This window comes from Centropristis striata, chromosome 3 (assembly GCF_030273125.1).
Source record: "Centropristis striata isolate RG_2023a ecotype Rhode Island chromosome 3, C.striata_1.0, whole genome shotgun sequence".
In the NCBI taxonomy this organism is placed as follows: Eukaryota; Metazoa; Chordata; class Actinopteri; order Perciformes; family Serranidae; genus Centropristis; species Centropristis striata.
Genome location: NC_081519.1, coordinates 514743 through 535209, shown reverse-complemented (window position 1 = coordinate 535209; position 20467 = coordinate 514743). Strand labels below are relative to the sequence as shown.

Sequence of the window (20467 nt, the reverse complement as noted above, 5' to 3'; positions counted from 1 at the left end):
GAAGAGGTATGAGGTTAGTTAAACTTTACAGATTAATATTTTTTTCTACTTTTTTCTGCATAAACCTCTTAAACAACTTCTGCCCTGCTCAAAACTATTAAACATTCAAAGATTTTGAGAATTTTAACCCTTTAAAAGCCAGTTTGATTGCATGATGTCACTGATGTTTTATATGAAAAAAACCCAAAAATGTAGTTATTTTTCATATAATATATTTTTTTTGGTCGGGGCATTGTTTTTTATCACATCCTTGGATATGTCAAAGATTAAGAACAAAATTGATTTTGGTGCATTTTTAGTTTTTGTGTAGTGTCAGATTTAAAATGTAAAACCCTTTCAGGCCCTTTGGGCTGAAAATGTCCACCTCCAAAAAATGCTATAAAAACTTTACAGATTAATATTTTTTTCTATTTTTTTCTGCTTAAACCTCTTAAACAACTTCTGCCCTGCTCAAAACTACCAAACATTCAAAGATTTTGAGAATTTTAACCCTTTAAATGCCAGTCTGATCGCACAATGTCACTGTTACAGATACTAATAAAGATTTTGTAATTACTGCTCGTCATTTTAATTCATGGTTGTTTGAAAAGGAACCGGTCAAGAATCTTAAAAATCAAAGTCTTTATAGTTACAGAAATCCTAGAGTTTTTCTTTTAAACTGCAAGTAATTCTTTTACAGACCTCCATTTAATAATTTGTTTAGTAAGTACAGTGTATTTTAATTAAAGCAGAGAAATATGACGTAGTTTCTCCCTAGGGTAGCTTTCCCATCACCGCTTCTCAAGCAGATACAGATTTTCACAGCAAGTTTTCTGTGTTTATATTGGTTAGAGAATCAAATAAATTTGATTGTAATTTTAAGTCAAATGCTTACAGCTGAGTAAGGATCACTGAGTGGTTAATCAGCACTCCTGGGCCATATAAACCCTATAATCCTACATGTGAAAAATACTGTAAAATGAGTTTGCACTGACAATCAAAGCTGAAGAAGAATTTGACCAGATATATGAAACAGATGAGGCAGTTATAATTTATTTCAGAATGAAAAACAACTTGATACTTTGGTTCAGTCAAGAGAAAATGAAACGTAAAGTGGAAAGAGTTATTAACCTTTCACCTGTTATTGGTGAAGGGTTGAAGCAGCACAGTGGAGCCTGAGGTACGTTAATGTCCAGTGAACCGTTAGTGTCAAGTTTAAAAACTCAAGTTGTGGATTTCGATAGGAGTTTATTGCTTATTGGTGAACGTTCTGGACGGATCGAGCCTCCTGAGTTTAAACTTCGTGGCTCATCTTGGCCATCTTCAGTCGGAGGATCTGGATCTCCAGGCTGAGCTTCTCCCTCTCCAGCAGCAGGTTTCCTCTCTTCAGCTCCAGCAGGTTTTCATCCACCAGCACCAGCCGAGGCTTCGTCGGCTCCAGCTGCTTCTGATCCTCCACATCTGCAGAGAAAAAGCACCAACATTAATTCATATTTATTAATATTTTGAATTGCTTTATGTTAGTGGTGAGACATTTTTAGGTAGTGAATTCCATTCTTTCATACCTCTAAACAGAAATGTGCACTTGATGGCGTTAGATCTTGCTTTAGGTAATGTAAAGTTACCTACAGCTGCATGTCGTGATATATTTATGACTCTGCACTAAAAGCAAGGTTTTTAAACAAAATAAAAGGTGCTTTTAGGACAGAAATATTTCTAATAATTAGCAGTGAGTACAATCGTCTGTCTTTGACCAATAACCAATTAAGTTCCTTGTGCATTGTGCTTGTGTTTAAAGGGAATCGTTTATTTTTTATTTCAATTTTCTTGAATATTTTTGTCTGCCTACCAGCCCTTCTAAAGCCCACCCATTATATCTTACTATTTAAAGACAATAAAAACATATAAAAGTGTAAAAACTACAGTTTTCTGTTTTAGAGGGAGTAATGAACCCTTGGATCAGCAGTAATGTTGCCTTTCGCAGTCATTTTGACAAATTGGCAACCAATTCTTGGCCTTTGGTTGCCATCAGTGGCAGCCACTTCTTAGGATTTAAAAAATAGGGACAAAGACCAGCAAAACTTGCGCTCCAAAATAAATTAAATTTAAATAACTATAGCCTAAATTTTATTTAAATGTTGCTGCTACAGTCCGAATCGTACCGTTTTTCAAAGAAACCAGGAATCAAGGGAGGTGTGTTAACTGATGTGATTTAAATTTTGTATCAGGTAAAATACCAACCAGACTAAACTTTGTTTAATTACTGCTCTAATATATATATATATTTTTTTATTTTGGTTACCATCTTCGTCTTCTTCGTCATCTGATCTGTTGGTCAAAGACTTGAGCTTCAGCTCCACAGGGTAATGGTCGCTCACTTTCAGAGCCTGGAAAACAAAAGATGTCACGTTATCTGATATGGTAAATAGAAGAATTTATTACTTTTAAAAGGAAAGTGAAAAACTTTAGACCTGCTCGTCAATGAGTCCATATGCCTTCTGGAAGTTGAAAGGTTTGGCAGAGTTTGGCACGATAGACTGGACCATGTCGTCCCCGTAAACCACGATCCTGAGGAGAGACACACGGTGAGGTTTTTAATCATATTACTTATTAAAGTTACACTGAAAAGGACAAAGGAAATGTGTGAGTCTTTAATTTCAGGCAGTTTAAAGGAGTAAGTGAGATGTTTGGGAGAACCCGGTACAAACCAAGGTTATAATAGTTTTGGATTTTTCATTAGTTTTAGTTTTAATTTCGTTGTGAATTTTTGTTTTCAAATTCAGTTCGTTTTAGTTAGCTTTTAGAGTGAGTTTTCTAGTTTTAGTTTAGTTTTTATTTTTTGAAAATGCTTAGTTTTAGTTTAGTTTTTAATAGTTTTAGTGTTAGTTTTAGTTTTTTTGTAATGGGCTATGTGTTGGGTGCCAGATTCAAAGAGGTCATAATAAATGTTTCCTTTATTTCCTTTGGTTTATCATCTCAGCCCCAATAAGGTTATTAACTCTTTCAGTTCTGGGTGTTTTGAATTTTGTTTCTAGTGTAGACATCCCAGTCTCAGTAAACATATTCACCATGTGCTGCATGTTCAAATAGAAACACTGAATTATGAATGAAAAAACGACTAAAACTAAGGACATTTTCACTATCATTTTAGTTAGTTTTGTAACCACGCAATACAGTTTCAGTCAGTTGTCGTTTTTTTAAAAACTCTAGTTATTATTTTTATTTAAGTTAACGAAAATGTTTTTTCAATTCTAGTTTTCGTTATTTTTCGTTAACTATAATAACCTTGGTACCAACCGGTCGTATGTGTGGTTGTTCTTGGTGCTGGCCGTGGTGTCCACATCATCTGCAATCAGCCAGTGGAAGTTCTTGTCAGCACGTATACGGATGGTCTTCATCTCACGTTTGGACAAGTACGAGCCGTCTGCGTTGAAGTCGCCCAGGATCATCACGTTCTGGAGGACGGACATCAACAGGCGTCAACAAACACCCAACATTAAATCTCTGCTTAACAGGTGAACATGGCCACGATCTGCTCCTCTGAGACACAAGAACACAGTTCACTGGTTCATCTATTACCTTTAGCTAACTATTTTAACTGTTTATTGATTAGTTTGAGCAGTTTTTTAAAACATTTTAGCTGTATATACATAAGCCTTAGCCAACTACTTCAACTTCAACAATTCACCGTTCTTCACATAGGCCTACTTTTAGCTAACTAATTTAACTGTTGATTGATTAGGGTTTTTTTTTAGGTAACCCTTCAATATTTCAACTGTTCATCCATTACTTCTGGGTAACTTTTTCAACTGTTTATCTGTGTCAGGGAGATGAGAGATGGTACAGACTCAGGGTATCAAAAAATGCAAGCGATTGGATGGGGGAGGGGGAAATATCTAAATAAGGCAATATGAATGGAAATAACAAGCTCCTTTCAATAAAAAGGCTTGGATAAGGATGGAGAAACTAAACCACTGCTGCCGAGCAGCTGACTTAAAAACTAACTTAGGGAACATAAAATAGCCCTTATAAACAAAAAATAAAAATGGCTGTCAAGGAAGCGTTTGAATAACACAAAGAGCATGGTTTAATAAATACCCAGGGCAAACAACCAACACACTAGAAGATACCAGGAGTGATCACTAAATGGTTGAAATGGAAGAGGAGATGCTCTCAGAGCCTCTGAAGGTGAGACAATGAGTCAGCACAGAGCAATGAACCCACCTGTGTATATATAGGCTTCACACACCTGGTCTACATCAGGTAATCAGAGACACACCTGAGCTGATCACTGATCACTGATCAATGTCAGTGAGTGGCAGCGCCCATCACACTCTGATTCTTGTAATTCACAATTTCAGCCATTTATCATCACTAGGTTTAGCTAACTATAAAGAGCTAACTAAATGATGTATTTTTGTAAGACAACCCAGAAGTGGCATCTCCATGGGGACTACTGAGAATTCTCCTTTGGGATTGTTGCATTTGGATTTTGGATCATTGCAGAAAAAAAACTCTGTGGCAAACACACATTTCTGCTGCTGACGCATTTATTTCAGTAGGATAATCTTCACAAATTAGCACCGCTTTTGTGATGTTTGAAGCCAGCAAGTTAATGCAGCTGACGAAAGTAAAAAGCTAACGTCCCTTCAGACGCTCTTCGACAAGCTAACCAGCAGTTTTGACAGCTAGCGAAACCATAGCCAAATAAATTGTATATTAACATAATTTACACTCTACAAGAGTTTGCAAGAGCACTGAAAAACACGACTAGAGGCTGTGAGGCGACTAGTGTTCCCGTCCATGTCCAGCGTGATTTAACCACTTGTTAGCAACCGCCTTTTTAAGGACACGTACAAACTGAGGGAATTTACTAACGTATTTTAGGCCGTACAACAAAAATCCAACATCCATCAGCTTGTGTTAACCACAGACTTTTTTCAGGCATCTAACCATAAACCCCAATCAAAATCCTCATTGAGTTTGAGAGGTTAGACCCCATGGTGCTAAAATGCTAACTGACTTATGGGTTTAAGAACTCATTCCTGTGGAGCCCTATTTAACTTTTTATTGATTCAGGGTTTTTTGTAGCTTTTTTTGTAACTATTCTGCCACATATCAATTAGCCCAACGTTTAGCTAACTATAACTATTCATTGATTCCTTTTTTAAATCTAAATATTTAAACTGTTTATCTGTTACTTTAGCTAACCCTTTCCCCTCCACTGGTGACAGTTGGTTTCAGTTGAAAGTTCTGTTGCTAGGCAGAGTTCTACAGTAGTTGGTTTCAGTTGAAAGTTCTGTTGCTAGGCAGAGTTCTACAGTAGTTGGTTTCAGTTGAAAGTTCTGTTGCTAGGCAGAGTTCTACAGTAGTTGGTTTCAGTTGAAAGTTCTGTTGCTAGGCAGAGTTCTACAGCAGTTGGTTTCAGTTGAAAGTTCTGTTGCTAGGCAGAGTTCTACAGTAGTTGGTTTCAGTTGAAAGTTCTGTTGCTAGGCAGAGTTCTACAGCAGTTGGTTTCAGTTGAAAGTTCTGTTGCTAGGCAGAGTTCTACAGTAGTTGGTTTCAGTTGAAAGTTCTGTTGCTAGGCAGAGTTTTACAGCAGTTGGTTTCAGTTGAAAGTTCTGTTGCTAGGCAGAGTTCTACAGCAGTTGGTTTCAGTTGAAAGTTCTGTTGCTAGGCAGAGTTCTACAGTAGTTGGTTTCAGTTGAAAGTTCTGTTGCTAGGCAGAGTTCTACAGCAGTTGGTTTCAGTTGAAAGTTCTGTTGCTAGGCAGAGTTCTACAGTAGTTGGTTTCAGTTGAAAGTTCTGTTGCTAGGCAGAGTTTTACAGCAGTTGGTTTCAGTTGAAAGTTCTGTTGCTAGGCAGAGTTCTACAGTAGTTGCTGGGTAACTGATAATGTTACGTCCACTGTTTTGTCAGATTTATGACTAAGCTAATATTGAAAGCCATCTTTGATCTAAATACTCCTCAAAACCTTTGTTGGAGTAATATTAATAAGTAGCCTTTTTATTGCACCTGTTTTGGGATTGTTGGTTTGTTATCTTAGTTTTTTTAGTTTTATGATTATCCTACTTTTGCTAACCATGCTAGCTGAAATACAAGCTAGTTGGAGCTAATATGTTGCTAAAATATAATTCTATTAACGTTACTTTTTGGGCCCTTGTTAGGTTTTTATTTTTATTTTTTATCTGTATGTTTTTTACATTAATAACTGTGAGGTTCTTGTCCAGTACTTTGGGTTTCAGGATATAAAATCTTTATAAAAGGAAAGTTTGATTATTTGGGTAACGTTAAGTGCTAACGTAAAGTATCATTTTGGCTTAACGTTATTTAAGTAGACTTTTTAAAAACAAAACTGTTTATCCATTTCTTTTAGCTAACTATTTCAACTGTTTATCTACCACTCCTCTTAGCTATTTCAACTGTTTATCCGTCACTTTTAACAAACAATTTCAAATGTTTATACATTACTTATAGCTAAATTTGAACTGTTTAATGTTAATTACTTTTAGCTAAGTATTTCAAATGCTTATCCATCACTTTAATATAACGATTTTTAACAATTCATCTATAATTTTTTGCTAAATATTTGAACTGCTCGTCCATAACTATTTAATTATTTGTCCCAATTGGTCCAGCTGCTCCACCACTCCAATCATTGTATTAGATCAATGTTTTTACTGCAGTAAAAACATTGATAATGATTTTAATTAACTAATTAATTAACTAATGATATAATCTCCTTACATCAGTCCTCCACTTCTTCTTGACATGCTGGAAGACGTCGTAGAGCTCATCAAGCTCCTTGTCCGAGTCGTCTGGTTTAGTGTGAACCGGGATCATCACCAGGTCCTTCAGCACTTCACACACACACACACACACACACACACACACACACACACACACACACACACATTTAGACAGCTGTAGCTGACAGGAAGTCCGTTACAGATTCTGTTGTAGATTTTGCTTTCTCATTAATTAACCAAAGCTTTAGCCTGTTGTTGGGTTGGGTTGTTGCATTTTCTTAATGTTTATACTTTTTCTACCATATTTATTCTCTCTCAAAACACACGTTTTTTTAGTTGTTTTATTTATTTTTTACCTGTATTGAGGCATCTGAATCTCAGGATGTAGGGATCTCTGGCAAAAACGTCTCCTCCTTCAGTCACCTTGTCATCAAACTGATAGGAGCCCACCAAGTCAACCAGGTCATCCCTACACACACACACACACACACACACACACACACACACACTTGTAAATCATTATATTTTAATTTATGCAGTTTAGAATGATGAGCTGAGAAGCTTTCTGTCCCTGTGATCAAAGATTTGGTAACTACTCAGCTGTTGAACTACTCTTGGTAATCTTTTTTTGCTAAAAAAATGTTTCATTACAATCCATTATACTTAATTCGAGTTGATTGCAGCTGATGTTACATACTTTTTCATGCATCTCTTAGGCTTCAAGATGTTTAATGTTTTAAAGTTTGTCGCTTTGCTTACAGCGCAGATCATTTGAAACTAATCAAGGCTAATAAAGGCTTGTGTCAAATCATCTTTCTAATAAGACAAAGTTTGTAATCCATGTAGGAAGAACAGGAATCCCAGTTTGTAGTTTTCATTAGGAGTCAGTGGGAACCTGCTGCAGGTGAACTCACCTGTACAGGAACATGAACTGCTCCTTGTAGCGCGTTCGGCCCAGACGACTGCTGATCTTCATAGTGTAGTGATGCTTACTGTTGGCTCTGGACAGACAGACAGACAGGCAGACAGACAGACAGACAGACAGACAGACAGACAGACAGACAGACAGACAGGCAGACAGGCAGACAGACAGACAGACAGACAGACAGACAGACAGACAGGCAGACAGACAGACAGACAGACAGACAGACAAAAGTGATGTAAAGATTAATTTAATTTCCTCTCACAGATTCAAAGTCAGATCAAACATCTTTTCAACACTTTGTGTATCATTTCACTCCACGTTGAGAGAAATTCAAATTCAGAACTAAACCATTTTAACACACATTTATTTATCAGTGATGAATCATAATGACTGTGGTTATCTCCTGTCTGTTTCCCTCTAGCACCACCATGTGGTTCACATTTGTGGTTTTTTAGTGAGATGTCTCAACAAGTGTTGGATGTTGTCTTCCAGAGATTCTACCAGACTAACTGGATTTCCCCTCGGGGATAAATAAACACATTATGATTTGATTTGATTGATTTATTGATGAAATTTGGTTCACACCCTCATGTTCTCATCAGGATCATGTAAAAACCCTCTTTTCATCTAACGCCACCTTCTAGTCAACTTTAACCCTCTGGAGTCCATCTATTTATTGTTTTATGTACAGTAATAACTTTATTTATATCTGATATGTAGACAAGCTGAGAAAGCCAGTTAAAGTTCAATCATAGGAGCTTTCACAGTGTCACATTTATGTTTCTAGAACATTTTTAAAATGTGAATTTTCTTTCTACAATGAAAACTATTACTATTATTTATTTACATACAAATAGACTGTTTTGTAGTTTTATTATTTATTATTTTCTTTCTGCTGTTTTTGTGTGTATAAATGGTTAAAAACACAAAAGACACCTGTGTCTTTTGTTTGTATTTTGGGTTCCTGGCAGCTTTATACTTTGTTAATTAAAATAAAATGTAAAATCTGACTGATAGCTAGTTTGTGTGTAGAAAAAGGAGCCATGCATGTGATTTAAGGACAGACTGGAAGATGCTGAACACAGACAGACATTAATGCAGGAAGTTGACACATTTGAACCAAAATCTCCTGGACTTCAGAGGTTTAAATAAGTCCCATACTGTAGTTCATGATCAAATATCTAAAAAACTAAAAACATTCCCATGAGTCTCAGCTGCAGGTTGTGTTGAGTGTTAATCTGTTAATCTTCTCATCTACTCGGCTCTGTTCAGCTGGACTCTTCCACTCTTAGTCTTCTTTTTAATTACTTTGACATAATTAACTTTCCAGTGCATGTAGAAACCTGCAAGGCTGATGAATAACTGTAATAATAATGATAAACTCACTTGTTGAGTGCGTCCAGGAATATCTTGACGGCCTCTCCGCTGATGTCCACCACCTCCAGGATCAGGATGATGTCATAGCGAGACACGATCTGTCATCAGACAGAGACTATTAATAGATTATCTGACTGCATCATGGACTTTATTCACACATTTACACTGTTTTATAATATTTAACAAGCTAACTGATCAATCCAGAGTGTAATTATACACTTATGTTAAAAAAATGCTGCTAATATTGATTGTCTTGCACTATTACAACTTAAAAACTTTGATATATATTTGCTGTGACTTCTACACTGTGACCTCTGATTCTCTTCTCTTCTTTGTTTATTTTTAATGTCTTCATCTACTGTGCACTTTATTTATTGTCTACTTTAGTGTGAGGATAAGTTTGTCTCTATATGTTTGTGCTGTGGACTTTACTGTTGACTTTAAGTGTTAAATGTCTTGTGTTGTGTTCACTGTGGGATAGTAAGAAACATCATTTTGATTCCTTTGTGGGTCAATGACGTGATCTAACCCAGTGTCAGTTTGATGTAGCCAGGTCCCATAAAAATCTGATAATATACAGGAAATAAATGTGAACTAAAATGAGAAAAAAAATACAATCCACGTTGACATTGCGCCACTATGGTATATAACAAATTTTACATAATTTGTCAAAACTTTAGAAAAATATGTTTGTTTTAGAATATGTTCTGCTAAATATTGACAAATTGTGTAAATGTCGAAATACTAAAAAAAATGCAATTTAATGTCATGTTATGAACTTATTTAGTTATTTGTAAACTTGATTTGTACTATGGTGTGCTTTTATGAAATTTTGTACCTGAATGTGTGAAGTACAGTTATTGCCGTAGACTATTTTATATTTTTATTTCCTTGAAATGTTTTTTCTTTATAGTTTTACTATTTATTCTGATGTTTAGCGACATGTCTATGATGAAACCAAAGAGGAATTTCCACTCAGTGGATAATAAAGTTTTCATATTCGTAATAAATACACTGTAGGTGGATCAAGTATTTAATATTTATCATTATTTTGTGGTTACACCATCACTGACCCATGTATGTCTGCTATAATACAGCTGACTTTGACTTTGAATTAACCCTCTGAGGTCTATGATCAGAAAGAACGAGGTCTCATGGAGCTCTGCTAGCAACTTCACTCCAAAGTACAGATTTGAAACTTTCTCACAGTTTTTGTTTGACATTCCTAGATCATGTAAAACCAAAGATATGATAGTTTTAATTTGATGGAAATATTTAAGCGTTGCTGTAGCTCTCTGTGTAATTTCACACATAGTTTGTTTTGAAGAGTTGCAGCTAACAAGGAAAAAAACTACCTATAAATATACATGTTTTATGGGACTTTTTTGTATATAGTTTTATTATGTTAAAATGTTTACCTTTTTATATGTTCATATTTGTATCCTATGTTTACATGTTCAAGTTCCAAAACAGTTCATTGAGCATATTTGTGGTTTTTATTGGAGTAACTTAGTACTGGAGTTGACTTAGATAAGTTCACCCTCAACACAGAAAATGGGACTCCCCTGGAAAGGGTCTCTTATTATAAGTACTTGGGTATTTGGTTGGACGATAAATTGTCTTATAAATTACATGTAGCAGAACTCTTAAAGAAGCTGAAGCCTATATTGGCATTCTTTTATAGAAATAAATCCTGTCTTCCTCAGCACTGTAGAAGGCAGATAGTGCATGCCACATTTCTATCCGTTTTAGATTACGGTGATATTATTTATATGCATGCTTGTCCCTCGGTCCTAAAACCACTTGATGCAATTTATCATTCCTTTATTAGATTTATTACTGGCGATGGGTTCATGACCCATCACTGCACCTCTATCACAATGTTGGTTGGACTTCCCTGGCTCTAAGAAGGGAGCAACACTGTATATTGTTTATTTATAAGGCACTACTGAAAAAACTACCATTCTACTTATCGAGCCTAGTGAGCTTCAGATCTTTTAACTTTCCAACTCGTTCATATAACCCACTGGCTCTTAGATATAATAATATAATATCATATAACCCACTGGCTCTAAATATCCCTGCTATTAAAACGGAGGTTGGGAAATTCGCTTTTGTTTATGTTGCTCCTTTTAAATGGAATAATTTACTGTCACAGCTTCAGTTGGATACACTGATTCCTTTTAATCATTTTAAAGACATTCTTATTAATCTTATGATTTCTGAATGTGTATGTACTCATTGAATTTATTGTGCTTCTGTTGATTATATATTATTATGGATATGTAGTGTAATGTGTTAAATTGTATTTGTACTGTAATCAGGGCGCCATTGGAAATGAGAGCTTGCTCTCAATTGGCCCTCCCTGAATAAATAAAGGTGAAATGAAATAGTATAATTTTTCAACTCGGATTTCATGATTTTTGGCCTCAATATGTTGATCAAGTAGGTTAAACTGAGAAAATAACTGTTAGATCATATAGGTGAATAAAAATTGGATACCAAATATGGGTATAAACATTTTTTTATGTGGTACATGAAGGGCAAAATCAAAAGTATTCAAAAACGGCCAAAATAGTCTCAGAGCCCAGAGGGTTGATTGGCAGATTTGAATTGTTAGTTGTAGCCCTGACACTTATTTAATTTAATGAATGGCTCATAACTGATGCTTTGCTTTAGCAGTTTGATGGTTATTATCATGTCTGTGCGTAGCTACTCCCCCATACTGCTGCACTATTCCTCTGTTATAACCCTTTATGACTGCTCAGGGACCTCTCACCAGTTAGAGTTGCTTTAGTTTATGACGCAACAGGAATCCTACATGAACATGTCGTAATGAGACAGAAGACATTTATGAGTCTCCCTCTTTCACTGTGCTAGGGGTGAAAATGTGCAAGATGGAAATATGTGAACTATGAAAATTACAGTGTTGCCTGAAATATTATCACAGTAATTTAGCAGAAACAACATGTCAAAGAGGATTTAGTGAGCTGGAGGGACGATGGAGTGAGTAACCGGAGGGGACAGACCTGATCTGTAGCAGGCCTAAAACAGTGATTTAAGTTGGTAAAACTTGGAAATATAAATGATTGACATTTAGGGCAATAATGTAAGTTAGCACAACAAAGGAAGCCAGTTGTCTGCTCAAAAACAAGTTGGTGAGTTGTTGTTACTTATATCTTTAAGTTGGGGTTCACAACAAGGGACAATAGTTCTGATAACTCTTATTTCTTTGTTGGGAAATTCGGTCATTAGCGAAAGCTAGCGGCTAACTGATGCTAGCGGCTAACTGATGCTAGCGACGCTGCTTGTTACAGCTACAAGAGTAGCCATTAGCGTATCAATGCTAACTCAAAATTGTGGTCGCAACATTAGCTGACATTTCATAGCGGCGTTACAATCGTGCCAATTCAGCACATTGCAGAAGTTAGCAGAAGTAAGGATTAAAAGTTATTACACTGTAGAATTATTAGTTAGTACAACTTACAGTTGAGTTGACAAAAATCTGAATTCAGAGTTGAGCAAACTCAAAAACAAAACTTAAAATATTTAGTTTAATTGTCCAACTTAAAAATGTATCGAAGTTTGTTGCCTTGAAATGTTGAGTTCACCCAACTTTTGTTTTTTTGCAGTGTGAGTGACACTTCTGGTTATTAACGTTGTTTCTGTTACGATTCTATCTTCAGAAGACTTGAGACAGTTTGAACCCTACACTGTTAAATATATGTGTAGAAATTACAGTAAAACTCTGTCAAATTACATGAGAAATAGGGAGTAAAATAAAAAATTGCAATTCACCATAATAGACACTTTTAATTACCGTAAATCAAGGAATAGTAGAAAACCTTTGAAAACACAGTTTTACTGTAAAAATTAATGGAGAAATACCATATTGTCACAAGGACACAATTACCCTAAACATAAAGGGACGACTCAGTCTAAATTACAGTTTTTAATAATATTTCCATTTAAATTTACAGTAGAAAATTGTAATTGTAATTTTTAAAGTGAAGTTCTGGCGACTGCAGCTGCCGGTATTTTACCGTAAATTAAACAGATTTTTTTCTTACAGTGTAGACGTAAAACTAAAAATTGAATATCACCGTAGTAGATGCTTTTAATTACCGCAAATCACGGAATAGTACAAAACTTTTAAACTGTAGAAAACACACAGTTTCCTCATGTAAAATTAATGGAGAAATGCCATATTTTCACTAGGACACAATCACCCTAAAAATAAAGGGAATATTCAGTCAAAATTACAGTTTTTGATAATATTTACATTTAAATTTACAGTAGAAAACCCACTCACTGTAGTTTTTACGGTGAAATTCTGGCAACCACAGCTGCTGGTATTTTACCGTAAATTAAACAGATTTTTTTTTACAGTGTAATTGGCTTTTTTTTCCAGGTACAGAGGAATCAAAAAGTGTTGATAATGTTTTTGATACTCCTGTAGTTGACAGGAAAGACAGTTACACTTTGAAACATTGACACACTCTGACAGTGTTGAAAGTTGTGTGTGTGTGTGTGTGTGTGTGTGTGTGTGTGTGTGTGTGTGTGTGTGTGTGTGTGTGTGTGAGTGAGTGTGTGTGTGTGTGTGTGTGTGTGTGTGTGTGTGTGTGTGTGTGTGTGTGTTGACACCAGTGGTTGTTACCTTCACCAGGACACTGAGGACATCTGGGTCTGACACTTTGTTTTTTCCGAACTTCTGGATGTTAAAAGATGCGATTTTCATGATGCTGCAGGGGAAAATCAGACGAGCAGGAGGGAAATATTATTACATTATTATATATTATATTATATTACTGGCATCATAATGAGTCTGAACACGTGGAGGCATGAGTGGTATTACTGCAGTTAAGCTGCTATATCCATGTCTGTGTGTGTGTGTGTGTGTGTTCTTGTACTTCCTACATTGTGAGGACCAGAACACGTTTTTAACCAACAGTGAGTGAGGACATTTCGGCCGGTTCTCACTTCTTTAAAAGCTTTTTTGAGATTTCAGACTTTGTTTTAAGGGTTAAAGGTTATAATCAGGTTTATGTTAGTGTTGGGCATTTAGTTGTGATGGTGAAGGTTAGGGAACAAGGTTATTATAGTTAATGAAAACAAAACGAAATAATGAAAACTAGAATTGAAAAAACATGTTCCTTAACTGAAATAAAAAAAAAACTAGAGTTAAAAAAAAAAAAAAGATAATTAACTGAAACTGTATTGTGTGGTTACAAAACTAACTAAAACTAACTAAAATTATATTGAAAATGTCCTTCATTTTTTCAATTATAATTTTTTTCATCCATAATGAAGATGGATCAGACAAAGGAAATAAAGGCAAAATTTACTGTGACCTCTTTTAATCTCCCACCCAACAAATACCCCATTACAAAAAACTACAACTAATAAAAACTAAACTAAAACCAAAGCATTTCAAAAAAATAAATACTAAACTAAAACTAGTAAACTCACTCTAAAAACTAATTAAAACTAACTGACTTTGAAAACAAAAATTCACAACAAAATTAAAACTAAAACTAATGAAAAATCCAAAACTATTATAACCTTGAAAGGGAATTCACTGTTACAATGAGGGTCCTCACAAAGATAGAAGTACAAGAATGTGTGTGTGTGTGTGTCATAAACCCTGCCGTCTTTGTAAACACACCTGTGTAACAGGCTGTAATGTGACCGCGGGAATAAATGCTTGTTACAGTTTAATTACACACTTTATGGATAAATTACTGTTGGCACCGAGTTTCATTAGAGTTTTTCTTTATACAGCGTGTGTGTGTGTGTGTGTGTGTGTGTGTTTACTCTACATTTCTTCAGGGAAATAATAAAAAACAGAAAAAATCCAGGATAAAATGATTAAATGTAAAGAATTTCAAGACAGTTTGATTACATTAGAAGTGATGAGATTAGGTCTATGAGGTCATTTCTAATATTTATCAGCACTTTCTCTCAGTTTAAACAGATAAATTAGAGCATTTAAAAAATAAGAACCCAGGAATAGATTAGCATCAAAGAACAGGGTGAAGTTTAGAAGAGTTTAAAAAGAAAAGTTAAATACAAACTCTTTCTAATCACAGGAGAAACACATGAAGAAATGTGTGATTGAGATTATTAAATAACAGACAAAATTAACGAATACACTTTTGGGGTGTAATACTTAAATACAAATAAATAATTACAATAAAACTAGACCAATACAAATTCTCGTGGTATTTTAATGGTATAAATAACATTTAGGATCATATCTTTCAATCAGCTGTTTTTTGAAGTTGGGTTAAATTATTTTTAGTTAATCTTATATTAATGTTTTGGTTCAACAACGCTTTTGGCTACAATTTTAGCAGATAAACATTCACTCCAAAGTTCAGACCTGAAACTTTCTCCCAGTTTCTGTTTGACATTCCTAGATCATGTAAAACCAAAGATATGATCGTTTTAATTTGATTTAACAGAAATATTAGAGCGTTGCTGTAGCTCTCTGTGTTTGTTTTGAAGAGTTGCAGCTAACAAGGAAAAAAAGCCTATAAATATATATGTTTTTATGGGACTTTTTTGTATATAGTTTTATTATTTTTAAAATTTTTACCTTTTTATATGTTCATATGTGTATCCTATGTTTACATGTTCAAGTTCCAAAACAGTTCATTGAGCATATTTGTGGTTTTTATTGTAGTAAATAGTATCATTTTTCAACTCGGATTTCATGATTTTTGGGCTCAATATGTTGATGAAGTAGGTTAAAGTGAGAAAATAACTGTCAGATCATTTAGGTGAAGAAACAATGGAACCAAATATGGGCATAGTAAACATTTTTTATGTGGAACATGAAGGGCAAAAATCAAAAGTATTCAAAAACGGCTAAAATATTCTCAGAGCCCAGAGGGTAACAGCGTTAAAGGGCCCCATGAGGAATTTATTCCTTTTTTCCACGTCTGAAAAACTTGTTTCAGGACTTGTTCCAACTGGTTTGGTACCTTTTATTTATGCCGACGCCCCTCACATATCTCCGTCCAGCAGCCCCGCTGGTCTGACTGAGTCTATACCTGCAGCTGTAACTCTATATCTGCTTTACAACAGGACATACCTCTCTAACAGTAAATATTATATATATATAGCTCTCAGCAGCTTTCTGACAGGCCACCCTATAGACTCATATTTACCTTTATCTCCCCTGGAGGAAAAGTCCGTTGGGGGTAAAAAGCAAACAGATGTGCAAATATAAACAACAACCAGTCTGTCATTAAACATGGTTTTTTGTCAGGCCTGTAAAGAAAAAGAAGAAAAACAGCTTCTATATTTCATGGACCACCTACTCGCTTTGACTGAACCGACATTTAACCCTTTGGAGTTTTTGGCTAATTTGTCAGTTTTTGACTCTTTTTCATTCTGCCTGTATATTACACTTGAAAAATGTAAAAACACACAAAAATTACAAAAAGCACACACAAAAATACAAAAAACACACATATAAAAGCACAAAAAATTACATGAAAACACATATAAAACACAAAGAAACATACAAAAAATACACAAAAACACACAGAAAAATATAAAAATACAGAAAAATACAAAAAATGCATCAAACACACACAAAAACACAAACAAAAAACACACAATAAACATTAAACACAAAAAATGTCATTAAAAATGCTGAATGCAAACTGCAAAATTTGAAAAACCTCTGCAAAAACTTCAGTAAAATCATATTTTATATATTTTATTGAAGAAGTTGTGCTCCAGTGCTTTCGTGGACTCCAGAGGGTTAAAGTGAAAGTTCTATAATTAAAAGATGTGATGGACAGTAATATTAAGATAAAAGTTGTAATGTTGAGATAGAGTTGTAGTTTTAAATATAGATATGCAGTCATGGAAAAAATGATTAGATCACCCTTGTTTTCTCCTTGTTTTCTAATTTTAATGCCTGGTACAACTAAAGGTTCATTTGTTTGGACAAATATAATGAAAACAACAGAAACAGCTGATAAGAGTTTAATTTAAGAGCTGATATCTAGACATTTAACATGGTTTTCTTGATAATGATTTTCATTATTATAAAAAAAAACCATGTTAAATGTCTAGATATCAGCTCTAAAATTAAACTCTTATCAGCTATTTTTGTTGTTATCATTATATTTGTCCAAACAAATGTACCTTTAGTTGTACCAGGCATTAAAATTAACAAGGAATTGAAGAAAACAATGGTCTAATTTTTTTTTTCCATGACTGTCTGTATATAATGAGGAGAATGTAGCTATATTTTTATAAGGAAGGAAATCTGAATATTATGAGAGTTCATTCAAAATATAATGTAAATGTCCTCAAACCTCTGATAATTAAATGTGTATATTTAATAACTTCAGATCTCATCCAGACTGGTCTCACCTGTTAATAACTTCATTAAAATAAATATTTTTCATAGAATGTTTTTAAATGACCGTCCTCATAATTTAACAACTTTCGCTTGCTATTAAAATTTAGTTTGAAAAGAAAATCAAATAAAAAAACATATTTTTTTTAATCTCATAACAACTGTAACATCTGAAGTTTTATGTCAATATACTGAGAGATTATTCTCTGAATATTATAAGTGTTCCAACAGGATTAATAAGAGCCTGAGGACAGCTGAGTCTCACCACAGGAATGTTTTATAGAGTAATTAACGTCTTTGTCTTGTAATCTCGGCTGTCAATCAAACAGGACGAACCTCTTTTAGTGGATCAAACACGGCTGGAAACATTCAGGAAACATCACAGCTCAGTCTGGTATTTATGATATTTATGATATTTATGTTATTTATGTTATTTCCTCAGATATAATATCTATTTCTCTGCTACAGGAACCTTTAATCTAAAAGGCTTCGTTCATTATTTGATGTGTATTTAACTGAACTCAAACTAGAACTTGTTAAGAACAGGTAAATATCCTATTGATATGAATCATTCTTTTATCATTTATTCTTTCATTTTGACTATGATGATGAGTGGATTAGGTTTATGTTTTGTTTTGTTTTGTTTTGTTTGTTTTTTCGTCCATTGATGAGATAAAATAACAACAAAGAGAAACATCTACAGAGCAGAAATATGGACATACTCTTTAATCTGATCATTTTTGTCAATCCAAGAAAATATTTTCTCTCTTCTTTGAGTTTTGGATTGATGGATTGAATCATTTTAAGACTTAATTTTTATTTTCCATGACTTTCAGATATTTAGTTCAGGAGGTTGCCGCTCCTCTTAGTCGATTAGTCGACTAATTGCTTGATTTGATCTCAGTTGACAAAGATTTCTTCACTAAATTAGTAATTTATTACGCTTATTTCACACTTTTTTCCAGTGTAAGTGCACATCTCTGGTAAACATGAGTTCAAGTGGTGCTTTTGCATGTTTAGTTCTTTGGTCTGTGTAAGTTTTCTTTAGTTAATGACAGACTTTGGTCATAAATGCAAACGTCAGAGTTCACGGCCCGATGTGGTTTCACAGTAACACGATAAACATGTAAATCCCTTTAAAGAGTATTTACATGTGTACAAAGGAGTCAAACCAGCTTCTATTTAAGCTGCTATCCTGCTGTTTGATCAGTTTACTGCAGCCAATAACACACACACACACACACACACACACACACACACACACACACACACACACACACAAAACAAACAAACACAAAGATCTGATATCAGTTTTGTCCTGACAAGTTTCACCTCTTATGAAACTGTTAAACGGTGGCCACAGTTTGTTTTTACTGGTGACGTTCTGTCTGCTTTCACTTCAGAAAAACAGCAGTGGAAGAAGTATTTAGATAGATATAGATTGATTACTTTATTCATCCCCGAAGGGAAATTGGGGTATTCAAGTACAATAAAATACAATAGATTAAAATATTGAGGTAGAATAAATAAAAACAACAATATAAAAAACACAGAATAGAACAAGAACAAGGACACTAAAGAAGTTAAAAAGAAGAAGAAGAAGATTTTAGATCCTTTACTGAAGTAAAAGTACTAATACTACACTATAAAAATACTGCACAACAAGTAAAAATCCTACATTCAAAACCTTAAGTACATTTTGTTGATATTACTTAATTTAAAGAACCAATATAGTGCAGTAAAATGTTCCCTGTCAGTGTTTTAATATCATATGTGTCATTTTTAAATTAATATCACTGCTGCATTAATGTGTATGTTGCATTTTACTGCTGTGGATGTTGAAGCTTGTGCTCATTTTAACTCTTTATATACTTTATATATAAGATCATCAGATGTTTGTAGCGTCTTTGTCCTGTTAGACCCACAAAGCTCTAAAAAGTCAGATAAACGGCTGTTTTCAGCTTTGTGACGATGATTTTTCCAGCTGAACCAAAAGGGTTTTTAACACAGAAGCAGTTTTGAGGACATGGTTGTGTTTTTATCTATATTATCATCATGATTTCCTCACAGTTGTGCAAGATGCAGTCATGAAACTATTGAGGTGTTGGTTGAAAATGAGCCACAAACAGACATTTACTAAATTACAGCACAAGAGCCTCACATTCCTGCTTTGGCACATTATTCAGTTAGTAATTAGTTACATTCCACCACTGCGTAAAACTAAATAAATACCATAAAAATTGAGTTTTTGTTGCCCCTCTAACAGACTTATCTTCAACTAATCTATTCAATTTTACAGCTTATTCTTGTTTACTTTTACATCAGTCAGATTTTACTGTTACGTACATTTGTCCAGTGTTGTTTTTTTATGTTGAAATAAGAATTTAAATACATTTTTCCACCCAAAACACAAGAACAAAGCCACATAAAGCAACAGTTCTTCAGAGCCGTACCTTATTCCTCCACCTGTTGTTTTATGGCCTACAGATGTTGTCAGACTGTCTCATTGTCTGAAGACGTGTAAAGCTCTCAGGTATTCAGCTCAGCGTGAGTAAAGAAGAAGAGAAAGAGGAGTTGTGTCTCACCTGCAGGAGGAGAATCTGCTGCTGAGACAAACTTCAGACCTTCAGACCGACGACTTGACTCCAATAACAACTAGTGAAGTGAAGAAAAGAGGAAACCTGAGACTGAAAGCTGGGAAAGCTTTGTGATCTGTGTCTCTGCTAGGGGCAATACAGTGTGTGTTGGGTGACCAGACGCACTGTGATTGGTCCAAAGCCAACCAATAGAATGAGGAGCTGGACTCAGACAGAGAAGAGAAGCAAAACAAGTTTACCGCCTTCCTTCATGTTTCCTGTTGCATGTGTACAGTGTGTGTGTGTGTGTGTGTGTACAGTGTGTGTGTGTGTGTGTGTGTGTGTGTGTGTGTGTGTGTGTGTACAGTGTGTGTGTGTGTGTGTGTGTGTACAGTGTGTGTGTGTGTGTGTGTGTGTGTATCATCTGGTCCTCATATTCTGAAAACAAAAAGAAACCATAAAACAGGAGCATTAAAATGTG

General features: G+C 34.7%; 1 protein-coding gene across 1 annotated transcript; it reads right to left on the bottom strand.

Moving 5' to 3' along the window:
• Positions 1-1016: 1016 nt before the first annotated feature.
• On the bottom strand, positions 1017-20117 carry LOC131962983 (deoxyribonuclease-1-like). Its single transcript, XM_059328106.1, has 10 exons — positions 19996-20117; positions 13688-13772; positions 9040-9128; positions 7643-7729; positions 7085-7197; positions 6727-6839; positions 3277-3434; positions 2451-2547; positions 2282-2366; positions 1017-1440 (listed from the first exon to the last, which is right to left on the bottom strand). The coding sequence occupies exons 2-10, from the start codon at positions 13766-13768 to the stop codon at positions 1274-1276; spliced, it is 990 nt and encodes a 329-aa protein (XP_059184089.1). The 5' UTR covers positions 13769-13772; positions 19996-20117; the 3' UTR covers positions 1017-1273.
• Positions 20118-20467: the final 350 nt, after the last annotated feature.